The 13,994-nt window shown below is 44.9% G+C and overlaps 1 protein-coding gene across 5 annotated transcripts in view; it reads right to left on the reverse strand.

Moving 5' to 3' along the window:
* Positions 1-1,142: 1,142 nt before the first annotated feature.
* The window catches only part of TMEM40 (transmembrane protein 40), a 38,569-nt gene continuing 25,717 nt past the window's right edge, over positions 1,143-13,994 (reverse strand). For 2 of the 5 annotated variants that reach the window (XM_047096315.1, XM_047096313.1), the window contains 9 exons: positions 12,073-12,162; positions 10,433-10,486; positions 7,940-7,975; positions 7,541-7,573; positions 7,103-7,150; positions 3,367-3,438; positions 3,204-3,278; positions 2,643-2,705; positions 1,143-1,761 (listed from right to left, as the gene is read on the reverse strand). In XM_047096315.1, coding sequence (XP_046952271.1) covers positions 1,742-1,761; positions 2,643-2,705; positions 3,204-3,278; positions 3,367-3,438; positions 7,103-7,150; positions 7,541-7,573; positions 7,940-7,975; positions 10,433-10,486; positions 12,073-12,162 — 491 coding nt within the window. In that variant the 3' untranslated portion in view covers positions 1,143-1,741. The remainder of the gene's footprint in view (positions 1,762-2,642; positions 2,706-3,203; positions 3,279-3,366; positions 3,439-7,102; positions 7,151-7,540; positions 7,574-7,939; positions 7,976-10,432; positions 10,487-12,072; positions 12,163-13,994) is intronic. The other 3 variants (XM_047096311.1, XM_047096314.1, XM_047096312.1) reach the window with 3 other exon arrangements.

A 13,994-nucleotide genomic window follows, 5' to 3' on the forward strand; every position in this document is an offset into this window, starting at 1 on the left:
AGTGGGGGAGAGGCAGTGAGAGAAGAGGACAGAGGATCCAAAATGGGCTGTGCTGACAGCAGAGAGCCGGATGCAGGGCTCAAATTCATGAACCATGAGATCGTGACCTGAGCCGAAATTAAGAGTCACACACTTAACCGACTGATCCACCCAGGCACCCCTAAAGGTTTTATTTCTAAGTAATCTCTACACCCAACACAGGGCTAGAACTCACAACCCTAAGATCAAGAGTCCCACACTCCCCAGACTGAGCCAGCCAGGCGCCCCCCTCCTGTCACTTCGTAAAAAATATTCTCTAACTTTGAGAAATCCCAAAGTTTGGGAAACACTGGGAAAAACTGCAGCAGCCTCAGGGCTGCTGTGCCTGGGGTGGGGGCCGAGACTAGCCACACTTTGTAAGGAAGCTCGGAGTAAGGAGAACACAGGTTTGGGTTCAAATCACGGCTCCGCCACTTACTGTAGGAACTCGAACAAGTTACTAAACCTCTTTGAGTCTCTGTCTCGCCATCTGCAAAATGAGGATGATTGACACCTCTCAAAGCTGCTATGAGAATTAAACATATGTCATGAATTAAACAGATAACATATGTGACTGTACCTGCACCATCAAAAACACTTGAGAAAATATCCTCCAAGAGTCTGTGAGCTCAGTGAAGGTCCCACTTTCCTCTTCTGCAAGTTGAAGAGTTCTCATTTCTTCGGTCGTTCTTTATTTTCTCACTCTGGTTTCTTCTGGGTGTCCTCTAGCTTGTCACTATTGCTCTTGACATGCGAATCCAGATCTGAATACATGCTGTTGGTGTGGACTAGCTGTGTAAAGTAGGATCTGCTGCCACCTCCTTCAATCTAGACTCTGTACCTCCATTTACGAAACCCAAGTTTGCAACAGATTTTTGTGTATATGTGCTCCTATTTTACTGCTTTGGTATTTGTTGGGCTGAGAGTACCTAACAGCCCTAGATCTTTGGATAGGAATGTTTGTAAAACCCTGTTTCTGAACTTGTGCCATCAAGGGACTTTACATTTATTCCCTTTTACACCTTATCCAGTAGACAAGGTGCCCTCCCCAACTAGATGGGGTCAAAGGAAACTCCCAATGTGTTCTCACGCTCAAGAAACCTGAAGGAACATTTAGCTGATTCTTTTTAGTCCAGGGGAGAAAATGTTTATTTGAATCTTGATGGAATCCAAGGCAGTGGGGCTGGTGCTAGGTGATGGGGCTGAGACAAGGTGCTGTGGTTTTAGTCCCCAACATCTCACCTGTATCAGGTTCACCTGGGGGCCTGGCATGATGGTTTTCTGCCTTATGTCAGTGGGCTGTCTGTCTTTCCTCGATGATTCAAAAGATGAAGAACCCACCTGGATGGCCTAGGGACTCTAGAGAAATCTGGAGCCCACACAGATTACAGCTTGTAGGGCCCAGGGGTCTCCTACTGTCTCCTGAGAACAGTGACATCCTAGAATCCTCCTGCTTGATCCAGGTAACTTGGAGGAGATAGGCCTGGCACCTTCCCTCTGCATGTCATCCTGGCAGCTGGATTGCATGCCAGTGCTGCCCGAATGATACTTAGGCCTGGGCCGGTGCCAACGTTCAGACTACATGGAAGGAAAAGAGCTCTCTTTATTGCTCTAGCCTAGCCCGCCCGCATGTCTCCCAGAACGTGGCTCTGTCCTTGTGCACTCGGGAGATGCAGTGGCCATCATGGTGGGGCTCAGCCTGGCTGTCGGCCCTGCCTCGGCCTCAGTCGGTCTTCCTGAACCCTGGAAAGCAAAGCCCGCAGGATAGCCTGGGATTCTGAAGGCAGCAAGGCCTCATTTCTACCATCACCCCCAGATGCCCAAATATCTCTCACAGTTGGGTAATGCAGTCACCCTAGAAGGCACAGGTTTCCAGGAATTAAATGGGTTACAGGAGACAGATATCCCCGGTGCAGAGACACACAGCCCCCTGGTCTCTCAGTTTTAAGATGTGATGGTAAGCAAAGAGCTGCTTGTCAGGAAGAAAGAAAAGAAAAGAAAAGAAAAGAAAAGAAAAGAAAAGAAAAGAAAAGAAAAGAAAAGAAAAGAAAAGAAAAGAAAAGAAAAGAAAAGAGAAAAGAGAAAGAAAGAAAGAAAGAAAGAAAGAAAGAAAGAAAGAAAGAAAGAAAGAAAAAAAGGGGATCTCCTTTAACCCAGCCCAGCCACACTAGCTGTGTGATCTCGCCAAGTCACTCTACCTCTCTGGGCCTCAGGTTCCTCATCAGTCAAGTGCACCATGACTGAAGTACGCCCAGTAGGCAAATAACATCATGGTGAAGATAGTGTTTGGTTTAGTGTAAAGTTCTCTGAGAAAGGAGAAATGTCCAGATGCCCTTCACTTTTCTACTGTAGTCCACCCTTCAGGTGTTTTGCTTCCATTCCTCCCACAGTTTGCACAACATACTTGCACAGTGGGTATTATTACACCCATGGCCCGGTGGAGGAAACTGAGGCTAAAAGTCAATCCTGGGCCCCAGAGCTGGTAGATCGGCAGAGGCAGGACTTGAACCCCGGCCCCTGACTCCAGGCCCTGTGCTGTTGTTTCCTGTATGCTAAGCCTTATTTGCAACCAAAGACCCTGATCCGGAGGAAGGAGGTGAACATATGAAGAATGTAAACATTACCCATCAGCCTAAGCTTCTGAAGGAGGGGGATGAAGCCATGTAGGACGCTGTGGATCCGGTACACTGCTCACAAACAAAGAGAAAGGAACGTGAGCTTTGTGCCCCAGCAAGGGACGCAGGGTCAGCCCTCACCTACCCTCGGACAAAGGCCTACCCCACACAAACAAGGATTAATGGTGGAATTTCAGGCAGCAGGTTAAGCTTAGATAATAGTACCGGAGTTATTATTATTAAAAACAATGACCTCAAACAGCAATAACAGTGCCAGGAAACTCGGTGGATTCAGTACCCAACTCCACGAACTGCCTTGTTTTCCATATCTGGCTAATTCTGTTTGTTTGCCACTTTAAACTGTTTTTGTTGCATTTTTGTGGAGCTGCCCATTTTTTCCATGAGGTTTTGCCAATGACCTCACATTGACCTTGAAAGTGGTCAGGAAGAAAACACGAGCATAAGGAAATCTTTAAAAAATGTTTAGGTTGTGGCTTTCTGGCCCTTGGCGAGCGTCCGTGGCAGTCCAGCCACCACCCTAAAGAGTCTCTGGGGGCTGGGGGGACTTACCCAGCCCAAAGTAGATGCCAACGGTCTCCAGGGAGGCGAAGGTGAGTAGGCCGACCCCAAGGGACATGAACCAGTCTGCAAGGGCAGCGAGGAAGAGAATGGTCAGCCTGCAGGTCTGGTCCCTCCTATCCCCCCACCCTGTCCCTGTTCCCATGGCCCTCACCTGCATAATAGTGATAACACACCAGCAAGGTCCCAATGGCAAAGCAGAGCAGGACAAAATGGAAAAACTCATCTGTAAAGGCAGAGGTGGATATTACTATTTGCTTCTTTCTCTTTCTCTTTTTTATAGTTACTAAAAGTATTCTTGTCTCTGCTCCAAAGTGACTTTAGTCAGAGATGCGGCTCCTGACCAGCCCAACTAAAACAGCACCCCAAATCCCACTCCTTTCCAGGCTTTATCTCATTTTATTATTTTTCTAACACTGACACCACTCAACTTGTTATATTTTTATTTCCACACTTATTCTCAAAAAAAAACAAAGAATAAATACAAAATAGATTTATTTTGTCTGTCCTCCTCAGTAGGATGCTGGGGCAGGGATTTTGCTCAGAGAATAAAGCACTGCCAGGCATATAGAGCTGCCATACTGTATTTGTCAAATGAGTATTAAATGCAATTGTAAAAAAATGCATTTTTTTACAAAATTTTATAAAATTCCCCTCCTTAAAAGCAAGCAGTGATTGTGAAAGCCTTTCCAGGCATATATATATACATATTTTAAAAAACCAAACCAGGGAAGTATCACAATACCAGATTTTAAGATATACTACAAAGCTGTAGTAATCAAAACAGTGTGGTATTAGCATAAAAATAGACACATAGATCAGTGGAACAGAACAGAGAGTTCAAAAATAAAGCCATGCTTTTCTGGTCAATTAATCTTCAACAAAGGAGGCAAGAATATGCAATGGAAAAAAGACGGTCTCTTTAACAAATGGTGTTGGGGAAACTGGACAGCAAAGGAATAAAACTGGATCACTTTCTTACATCATACACAAAAGTAAATTCAAAATCGATTAAAGACCTAAATGTGAGACAGGAAACCATAAAATCCCCAGAAGAAAACATAGACAGTAATTTCTTTGACATCAGCCATAGCAGCTTCTTTAGAGATAGGTCTCCTGAGGCAAGAGACCCAAAGGCAAAATTAAACAAATGAGGTTATACCAAAATAAAAACTTCTGCACAGTGAAGGAAACCATCAACAAAACAAAAAGGCAACATAGTGAATGGGAGAAGATATTTGCAAATGACATATCTGATAAGGGGTTGGTATCCAAAATATACAAAGGACTCACACAACTCAACACCGACAACAATCGTCTTCATCATCATCGTCGTCATTATCATTATCATCATCATCCAATTAAAAAATGGATAGAAGACATGAACAGACGTTTTTCTGAAGAAAGCATCCAAATGGCCAACAGACACCATGAAAGGATGCTCAATATCACTAATCGTCAGGGAAATGCAAATGGAAACCACAATGAGATTTCACTTTAAAGTAAAAGAGACAAGAAATAAAAAGTGTTGGCGAAGATGTGGAGAAAAAGGAACCCTTGTGTACTGTTGGTGGGAATGCAAACTGGTGCAGTCTCTGTAGAAAACCAATACGGGGTTTCTTAAAAAAATTAAAAATAGAATTACCATACAATCCAGTAATTCCACTACTGGGTATTTACTCAAAGAAAAAGAAAACACTAATTCAAATAGATATATGCACCCTGATGTTTATAGCAGCATTGCCTACAATAGCCAAATTATAGAAGCAGCCCAAGTATCCATTGAGAGTTGAGTGGATATGCGTGTTACTCAGCCAAGGACCTGAATGGACTTAGAGGGAATGATGCTAGGTGAAATAAGTCAGTCAGAGAAAGACAAATACCATATGATTTCACTCATATGTGGAATTTAAGGAACAAAACAAACATGTAAACAAAGAAAAAAGAGAGACAAACAAAAAAACAGACCCTTAAATACAGAGGACAAACTGATGGTTACTAGAGGGCAGGTGGGGGGGGCAGGGGATAAGTAAAATACGTGAAGGAGATTGAGAGCACACTTATTGTGATGAGCAATGAGAAATGTATAGAATTGTTGAATCATTATATTGTACATCTGAAACTAATACAACACCGTGTATTAACTATACTTGATTTTTTTTAAAAAGCAGGACCAATTTGTATACCTGCTGCTCTATCATTTGCTTTCTTCATCTCATGGATAGATTAGGACCATCTTTCCATCTTAGAACATAATAGATCTGCCCTGTTCTTTTTTTTTTTTTTTTTTTTTTTTTTTTTAATTTTTTTTTTTTTCAACGTTTATTTATTTTTGGGACAGAGAGAGACAGAGCATGAACGGGGGAGGGGCAGAGAGAGAGGGAGACACAGAATCGGAAGCAGGCTCCAGGCTCTGAGCCAGCAGCCCAGAGCCCGACGCGGGGCTCGAACTCACGGACCGCGAGATCGTGACCTGGCTGAAGTCGGACGCTTAACCGACTGCGCCACCCAGGCGCCCCTGCCCTGTTCTTTTTGACGGCTGCACAGTGTTCCATGGTATAAACTTAACCCAATTTAGTTAACTGGTCCCTCATTGATAAACCTAGAAGTGTTTTTTGCTGTTACCACTGATGCTGAACAAACATCACTACACATGAATCTGTGCACGTGTTTCTGTGGACCCGATGCCCAGAAGTGAAATTGCAGGCTTGGAGGGTTCTCCTAGCTAACACAGATGTGGAGAGGAGCCAAGACTAGGGTCTGGGCCTTGGGCAGGTGTTCAGGTGTGCTCTGGAGTGAGGCCTCCCTGCGCTTTGCCAGGCACTGGGGAGAGAACATAGGGCCCTGGACTCGGTCAAGGGGCCGTGATGAGAGGAGGCTCTGCTGTCTGTGTCCGAAGGACAATGACAATGACAGGGTGGCATTAAAGACACAGGGGTTCCAAACTAAGACCATGCTCTAGGGAGGAGAGCGGAAAAGGGAATCACCTTCTTACTTTCGGGTATAATGCCTGTCCCGCACTTTGGGAATCTCAGTGTTATTCCCGTGAGGCACATTTCATAGCCCAGGAAAGTTCTAAAGCCCTGGTTCCTTTAGCTGGACAGAGACAGAGTCAGGGGCTCACACCCAGGTGTCCTACGCCCTAAAGGTGGCCTTTTGCAACAACCCTAAATGTTTCAAGGACAACTTCCATTTGTTTAATCAAACACGTTGGTCTCACATCCCTTTCTCATCCTTCTCCCTAAAGCCCTCACAGATTCCAGGCTTAGAGCAAAGGAATTCCTTCCAGTTCTTATCACTCCTTCTCTAGAGTCTAGGCTAATCTAACCTCAGGGCTTCCTTGCCCCCTCTAGTTCCCTATCATGACCAGAGGCCTGGGGGGCATTTATCATCCCCTTGACTCCGTGTATAGCAGCAAGAGCACAGGACCACGGTTCAAGTCTAGGTCGTGCTACTGGCTAGCTGAAAGCCCACATGCCATCCTTGAGTCTTAGCTTCCACATCTGCACAATGGGAGTCATTATACCACCTTCTTGCCATGATTCTAAGCTGAGGTGTTTGCAAACACCACACATGACAGAGGTGGGCTGTGATCGCTGTTTTTCTAGGCCACCAGTGGACTTTCTAACCATAGAAATCTGGACCAGACAGACAGGTAGAAATAGCTTTGGGACACGAAATTCCTTCCCATGTTTTTTTTTTTTTTTTTTAATTTTTTTTGAGGGGGAGGAGGGGCAAAGAGAGAGGAAGAGAGAGAATTCCAAGCAAGCTCTGTACTGTCAGCACAAAGCACAACGCAGGGCTCAGTCCCACGAACCATGAGATCATGACCTAAGCCGAGATCAAGATTCAGACGCCCAACTGACTGAGCCACCCAGGCACCCACTTACCATCTTTCTTTATATTCAGTCTTCTTAACTGAGAGGCTTCCACTTCTCCTTAGGAACAAGAGAGAGATGAGTGTTTACTTTGAAGAGGGGTGCCAGGGGGGGTTTTCTCTTCTCTGCCTCACTCAGACCGGCTCTCCTGGGTTCCTCTTCCTGGGTCAGAGGGCACTCACCACAGGGCCAATCAGGGCAAAGCTGTGAAGGTGGGGTGTGTCTGTCCTTGGGAGCCCCACTGACCCCTTCCTCTCTACCCAACCTGAGTCTACATTCTGTTTCCTTTCTCCTGAGCTTGGAGAGCCCTTCCCAGAATCAAGGTGACACTCTGGCTGGTGATGTAGTCCCTGCTTGACTGACCCACCCTCTCAGGCTGTCTGGTCCTGCCCTAACCCCCCCGGAATGGAGGCCACCTCCCCCTCTCCTCTTGGGAGTTTGTGTATTTACCACTTGCTGGGTCAGAGCCTCTCCTTCGGAGTCCTGGAAATCAGAAACTCAACATTAATGCCAGGCTAGCTTGGTCCCTTAACAGGTGCCTCCACCCTAGCAGAGGAAGTAGGTCACCTCTGAAAATCCTGAGTCAAATTCTCCAGCCCCCAAGGGATCTTTCTATCTATTGATTCCTGACTGAAATCCCCTTGCCTCTTGCCTAAAGCCCCTTTCTAATCTGCACTGGGCCCCTGCCTGACTGAGCCCAGGTCAGAGCTCCGGGTCCGCAAGTGGTTTTGGAGTCCCCAACTCACACCCACGAACCCTGATAGCAGCTGGCTCTCTCAGGGGAAACAAAACGCCCAGACCTGTTCATCATCAGCACTGACAACCCGTATCCCCTAACTGGACACTCACCTGATTCTCCAGAGGGCACCACCTCTCCGGGGACACCTACACAGAAGGAAAATCAGCGATCACATATCCATTATCCTCTGGGTGGGGAGCAGTTATACTGTGGGGCAGATGGATCTCATTCAGAGACTTTCCATTTGATCTGAGTGGGCCGAGAGGTGACTGGAGCAGGCTGGAGGGCTATTCCATCTCGAGGGGCAACTACCCACCAGCCACCAAAAGCCACTGTAGAAAGGCCTGTCCAGTGTTACAGGTCATCCAATTTCCCACAAGAGGCCAGAAATCCAGGTTTTACATCAACTTTTTTTTTTTTTATTTTAATAGAGAGAGAGAGAGAGCACACACTGGAGGTGCAAAGAGAGAGAATCCCAACCAGGCTCCACACTGTCAGCACAGAGCCCGATGCAGGGCTGGAACGAACTCACGAACCATGAGATCATGACATGAGCCGAAACCAAGAGACAGACGCTCAACCGGCTGAGCCACCCAGGTGCCCCTACATTAACTTCTTGATTATAGAAAAGGTGGGCACCTCTTGTATTCCACTGAATCAAAGACATCCTTTGTGAGAAATGACATTATTTTCTATATTTCTATGTAAGGAAAACCACTGCCAATTTTAATTGTAAGTTGCCAGCAATTTTCAGATGCATCCTGACCTTAGAGATACCTAAATGTGAAAAAGTAGGAGTTGTATAATTGATGAAATGTAATAATAATAATAATAATAATAATAATAATAATAGTAACACTCCTTGAGCCAGATAAAACACATCTGCACACATGTGGGCATCAGTTTGCAACCTCTGCCTGTTCATGACTACACAGATGTAGATGACGACACCTAGCCATGTGGCCCAGCCCCACCAGGCCCTGAGTTCATGGGAACCAAGCTGGGCTGCACATTGGTAACTCTGGTCCCACACCCTGCTGAGTGTTGAACTCCTTGTCTGGGCAGCTGAGGCTGATTTGAGCCCTCTGTACTTGTCCCGAGCTGCTGCCTCCCCAATTAATCTGGTTTAGGGTGGCCTACCCACCCCATTCATCCTGATTCTTGGTGCTTATTCTAGTTCCTGGGGACCTCTCTCCCAGCCTGTCAAATCCTTTCCCTCAAGGGCAGGGAGAACCCCTTGTAGCATCCCCACCCCCCCTCCAACAGGTAGTCACCACACCTGTACACTTCCCATTCTTCATTGGGTCAGCCTCAGGACACGAACATCAGAAGAGGGCACTCAGCACACAACAATAAACATGCTGAACTGTTTTTATGCAAATAGGTCTTTATGTTGATATGCAAATAGAAACATCATCTGCAGGTGACCTGAGGGGTCAATACTGAGGGTACGGAGAACACACCGAGAACAGTATGAATTAATGAGACTCTAGGAGTGTAATTTACTTAGAATCTCCTAGGTCTTGGGGGGGGAAAGTAATTCACAAATTCACAAACTGTGGTGATATCTACCTTTCAGTGAATATGAATTACTTTTATGATGAGAAAAAAACATTTTTAAATATATGTAAATGTAACTGTTTCTCTCTCTTTCATTTTACACCCAGTGAAACCATTCCCATAGTACTTGAGTAATTAAAAACATTTTCCTAAACCAAGTAATACTTGGCTTTGTGAAAGAGAAAGAATGAGAGAAAGAAAGAAAGGAAGAAAGGAAGGAAGGAAGGAAGGAACAAAGAAGGAAAGAAGGAAAGAAAGAAAGAAAGAAAGAAAGAAAGAAAGAAAGAAAGAAAGAAAGAAAGAGTTCAGGCAAGCAAATAAAACAGTATTAACTATTTACCCACAATGCTGCCACCCAGAGGAAGACACCGGTAATATCTTGATGCAGAAATTAAAATATTCTGTTTACCTTTCTTAGAATTATTATCTAACACCTTATTATCAGGTGTTAGGAGACTATGTAGATTATAGAAATGTTGGATTAAACAAAGTTAAACAGGTTTTCATTTTCGTATCTGCAGTACACATTTGTTAGGCTTTTTTGGCAAACTGGCTCATTCCTACAAATTGCCCCCATTGCATCAAAGTGCTATCAAGCAAAGTGCCATGTTTACAACTCCTTGCTGTAATAACCACTATGTCGAGATGATTATTCCATGAAGTATTTAGAGATCAGATCCTTAATTTTCCCATGCATGTGTACATAGCCCACTATTCCAAGATAGTGCGTGCTAATCATGTTCTATTTCGCTGGTTGGAAAGCTCAGGCCCAGAAAGATTGGCCGACTTATCTAGGTCGCCCTGCAAGTCAAGATTATAGTTCAGAAGAGAATCCGGGGCAGTCTCCCCATGGTAGAAAATGCTTGTCCCCATCCCCATCCGCCAATGTTCTAACCATTCATCTGGCCATATTTCCTATATTTTCCTAGCACTTTTCAGCCCATTGAAACACCCTCGTGATCTTGTTTCTGTCCCACAAAGTCCAGAGAGCTCACGTCTCTGTGTAGTTCCCTTTTCTCCAAGGCCACTGGACAATGACTTACCTCCATAGAGCTGAAGCTCGTCCTTCAAAAGGTCAGGGTCCTCATGCACAGCACCTGAATGGAAACATCCTTTTAGCCAGCTCTTCCCAGTCACAGTATCCCAGGACAGCTTCCATCTCCCACACATCTGAAGTCTTAAAAAGTAACATAAGCCTTGTTTGTGCTGGGGTGAGCCTGGCAGTCTTTAAGAGGCAAGACAGCCTTCACAAGTACTTTCCCTTTATGCTGTCTGACTCCCCCCACACGCTCAGAGGTGACTGTGGTCAGCTTCGTGGACCTGGGTCTGAGAGGTCCTGAGGATCTGAGAGGACCTGAGCCTCCTTCAAAATCAATAGTCAGAGTTGCCATTTATTGAGCACTTACTATGTACCAACACGGAACTTAGATATTTATATTTAACATTTTGTTAGAACCCTGGGGTGACTGAGTGGCTCAGTCAGTTAAATATCCAACTCTTGATTTCCACTCAGGTCATGATCTCACAGTTCATGAGATCCAGCCCTGCCTTGAGCTCTGTGCTGACGGTGTGGGGCCTGATTGGGGTTCTCTCCCTGCCCCTTCCCTGCTTGTGTGCTCTCTCAAAATAAAAACCTAAACTTAAAAAAAAATATTTTGTTAGATCCTTATGGAAATCCAATGAAGAAGGTATGAGTATCTCTTCTTCCCCCATTTTATGGGTAAGGGAACTGAGGGTCACAAAGTTAAATTATTCCCTGAAGGTCACACGGCCAGTAAGTGGCAATTCCAGGGTTCAAACCCAGATCTGTCACCAAAACCTGCAATCATAATCACTTTTATCTTCAGAAATAGAGCCCAGAACTCAACTCTAGCTTCCTGGGCAGCATTTATTAAACATCTCCCAGGTTCTGTGTGCCAGGTTCTGTACTAGGCATTAATACAGACTCTTCGCCTCATGCTCTTTTCTTCCCACAACCCACTTAGGCCAAAATGTATTTAAATTTTTTATTTTTGCAAAAGTTTCCTTCTGGTTGTTAAAATAGAACACGTTCACTGTATAATTTTTATAGCCAAAAAAGCAAAAGCCAAAAATCACCCACAATTTAACCATCCAGAGATATCCAGAGATAACCACTCCTGACACTTTGCTATTTTTCCTTCCAGTCTTATTTATGGCCACGTGTGTGTGAATTTTTACAGAGTATATATGAGATCAAACCAGTCATATAATTTGGCATCTTTCTTGGTCACTTCAGAGATGTATGAAGAACAGAACTGTAGCCAGGGAAGGGTGTATTTTGCTGTCGTTGGACACGAGGCTGCTTGCCATTGGTGCCTTACTATAAACACGGCTGTGAGGAACATCTTTAAAAAAATTTTTTTAAGCATTTATTCATTTTTCAGAGTAAGAGAGACAGAGCATGAGTGGGGGAGGGGCAGAGAGAGAGGGAGACACAGAATCAGAAGCAGGCTCCAGGCCCTGAGCTGTCAGCCCAGAGCCCAATGCGGGGCTTGAACTCACGGACAGCAAGATCATGACCTGAGCTGAAGTCAGACACTCAACCGACTGAGCCACCCAGGCACCCTTGAGGAACATCTTCACGCAGGTATGCTCATTCCCACTGAGAAACTCAATCAGGAGCTGGGTGGGCAAAGGAGAAATGGCAAGGCTTATCGCCTACCAGGTGAGCTGTCCCTGGGGGGGTGTCCAGCCCCCTGGCTCTGCCGACGTTTTCCGGTTACTCTGGGGTGCTGGTCCTCATCACTGCTCCCTGCAAGGAACAAACACAAACTCTAGGAGAACCTCAGCCTGGCATGAGCCTGAAATACATTCGTTCTGATGTTTGTTCTCAGAATTTAGCTTATATGAGGCGTGTGGTCTGGAGGAAAGAGCACTGTTTGGGGGGGGAGGGGCGGTGGTGAGGGAGGAGTAGGAGATCAGCCACAAACTTTCTGTGTGACCTTGGACAACTCATTTAATATTTCCACTGTTGCTTTCATGAAGATAAGATGAGGTCACCTGAGGCATCCTATGATAAGCACAGGGGCTGTGTCATCTCTGTGTCCCCACATCATCTTTGCTCCCACTGGGAAGGCCCTTCCCATTTGTCTCCTTTATCTTGAAGATTAAGGAGTAGGAAGGCTTTTCTAACTGCCCCAATTCACACTCATCGTCACCCTCCCTCATCTGGGTTATGATCGCATCAGCTATCTGTGCTTGACACAGTGGGCATGAGGGCCAGTGGTGATGGTGTTCGTCTCTCCAACCATCTTGAACTCCTGAAGGACAAGGCCTGGGTCCCTACTGTTCTAAGGGTGCCCAGCCGGGAGGAGGAGCTTGATCAAGACTTGAAGAATGACAGAGTTGTTAGCACTTGGACCAGTCAGTGTTGCAGGAATTCAGGCCTGGGAGCCAGGAGCTCCTGCCTTCATGTCCAGAGGACTCCCTTTTCCTGAGGATGACCGAATGGCTCTGGCAGCGTGAATGTCCCTCAGTGTGCTTGCGGAGCTCCTGCTTAATCGTGGATAAATTTTAAATTTCCAGGAAGCTAGATTAACTGTGTTTTAAAATCAGTGCATATGTGATGTCAGCTAGGTACAGAGGAAAAGGCATCAGGAAGTATATCAAGATTACAACAGCAGGGGTGATTGGGTGGCTCAGTTGGTTGAGCTTCCAACTCTTGGTTTTGGCTCAGGTCATGAGCTCAGGGTCCTGAGAATGAGCGCTGCGTCTGGCTCCGCGTTGAGCATGGAGCCTGCTTGAGATTCTTTCTCTCCCTCTCTCTCTGCTCCTCTTTCTCTCTCTAAAAAATAAATTAAATTAAGAAAAAAAAGATTGCAATGGCAGTATTTATCTCAGAAGATGGGATTTTGGTTAGCTTCTATTTTCTTCTTTTCTGTATTTTATAAATATTAATCAATGTAAAAAAAACTTTTTCATTGCGTTTTGCAAAATATAAAACAACACAGAAAATGAAACAAAACATTATTCCAAATTCTATCGGCCAGGGACAACCTCCCTCAACATGAAAAATGAACATTATTTTAGCTTTCTCTATGATGTATTCATAATATGTAATTTTTTGTAAAAGGTATTATAGTATTAAATGCTTTCTAAAATGAGGACAATTTTTATATGTGCTCTCTAATTCGATTATTTAAAAAAGTAACCCTGGCAGAAAGAGTCACAGTTTGCTGCTACTTGGTACCCCAGTATCCATCCCAGAGCCTGGCACATGTTGGTGCTTAACAAATATTTACTGAATAAATGTAAGGAAACACAGTAATATGTGTTCAGTGATTATCTCTGGGTGACAGAGCACAGGGTGATTTTCTTCTTCTTTCTACTTCCTTATATGCTCCACATTTTTACAGTGTTTCTATGTGCAATCTTGCACAATAAAAAGTTTTAATTAAAAAGCAACAGGATGCATTAAAAAAGATATATAGGGAGAGGAGTACTGGCTGCTGGACTATGAGTTAGGGTCCTCAGTATGCAGGAAGGCTGAGGATACAGTGAAGTGCCAGCCAGGCTTGGGGTCAAAAGGGCTAATGGTCACCAGCGAAGCCCAAAGCATGGGCAGGGTGTGAGTTCTAGCAGCAG

The sequence above is a fragment of the Lynx rufus genome, unplaced genomic scaffold, assembly GCF_022079265.1.
Source record: "Lynx rufus isolate CCGP_SWC_20201006 ecotype Redwood Valley unplaced genomic scaffold, mLynRuf1.p SCAF_4, whole genome shotgun sequence".
NCBI classification, from domain to species: Eukaryota; Metazoa; Chordata; class Mammalia; order Carnivora; family Felidae; genus Lynx; species Lynx rufus.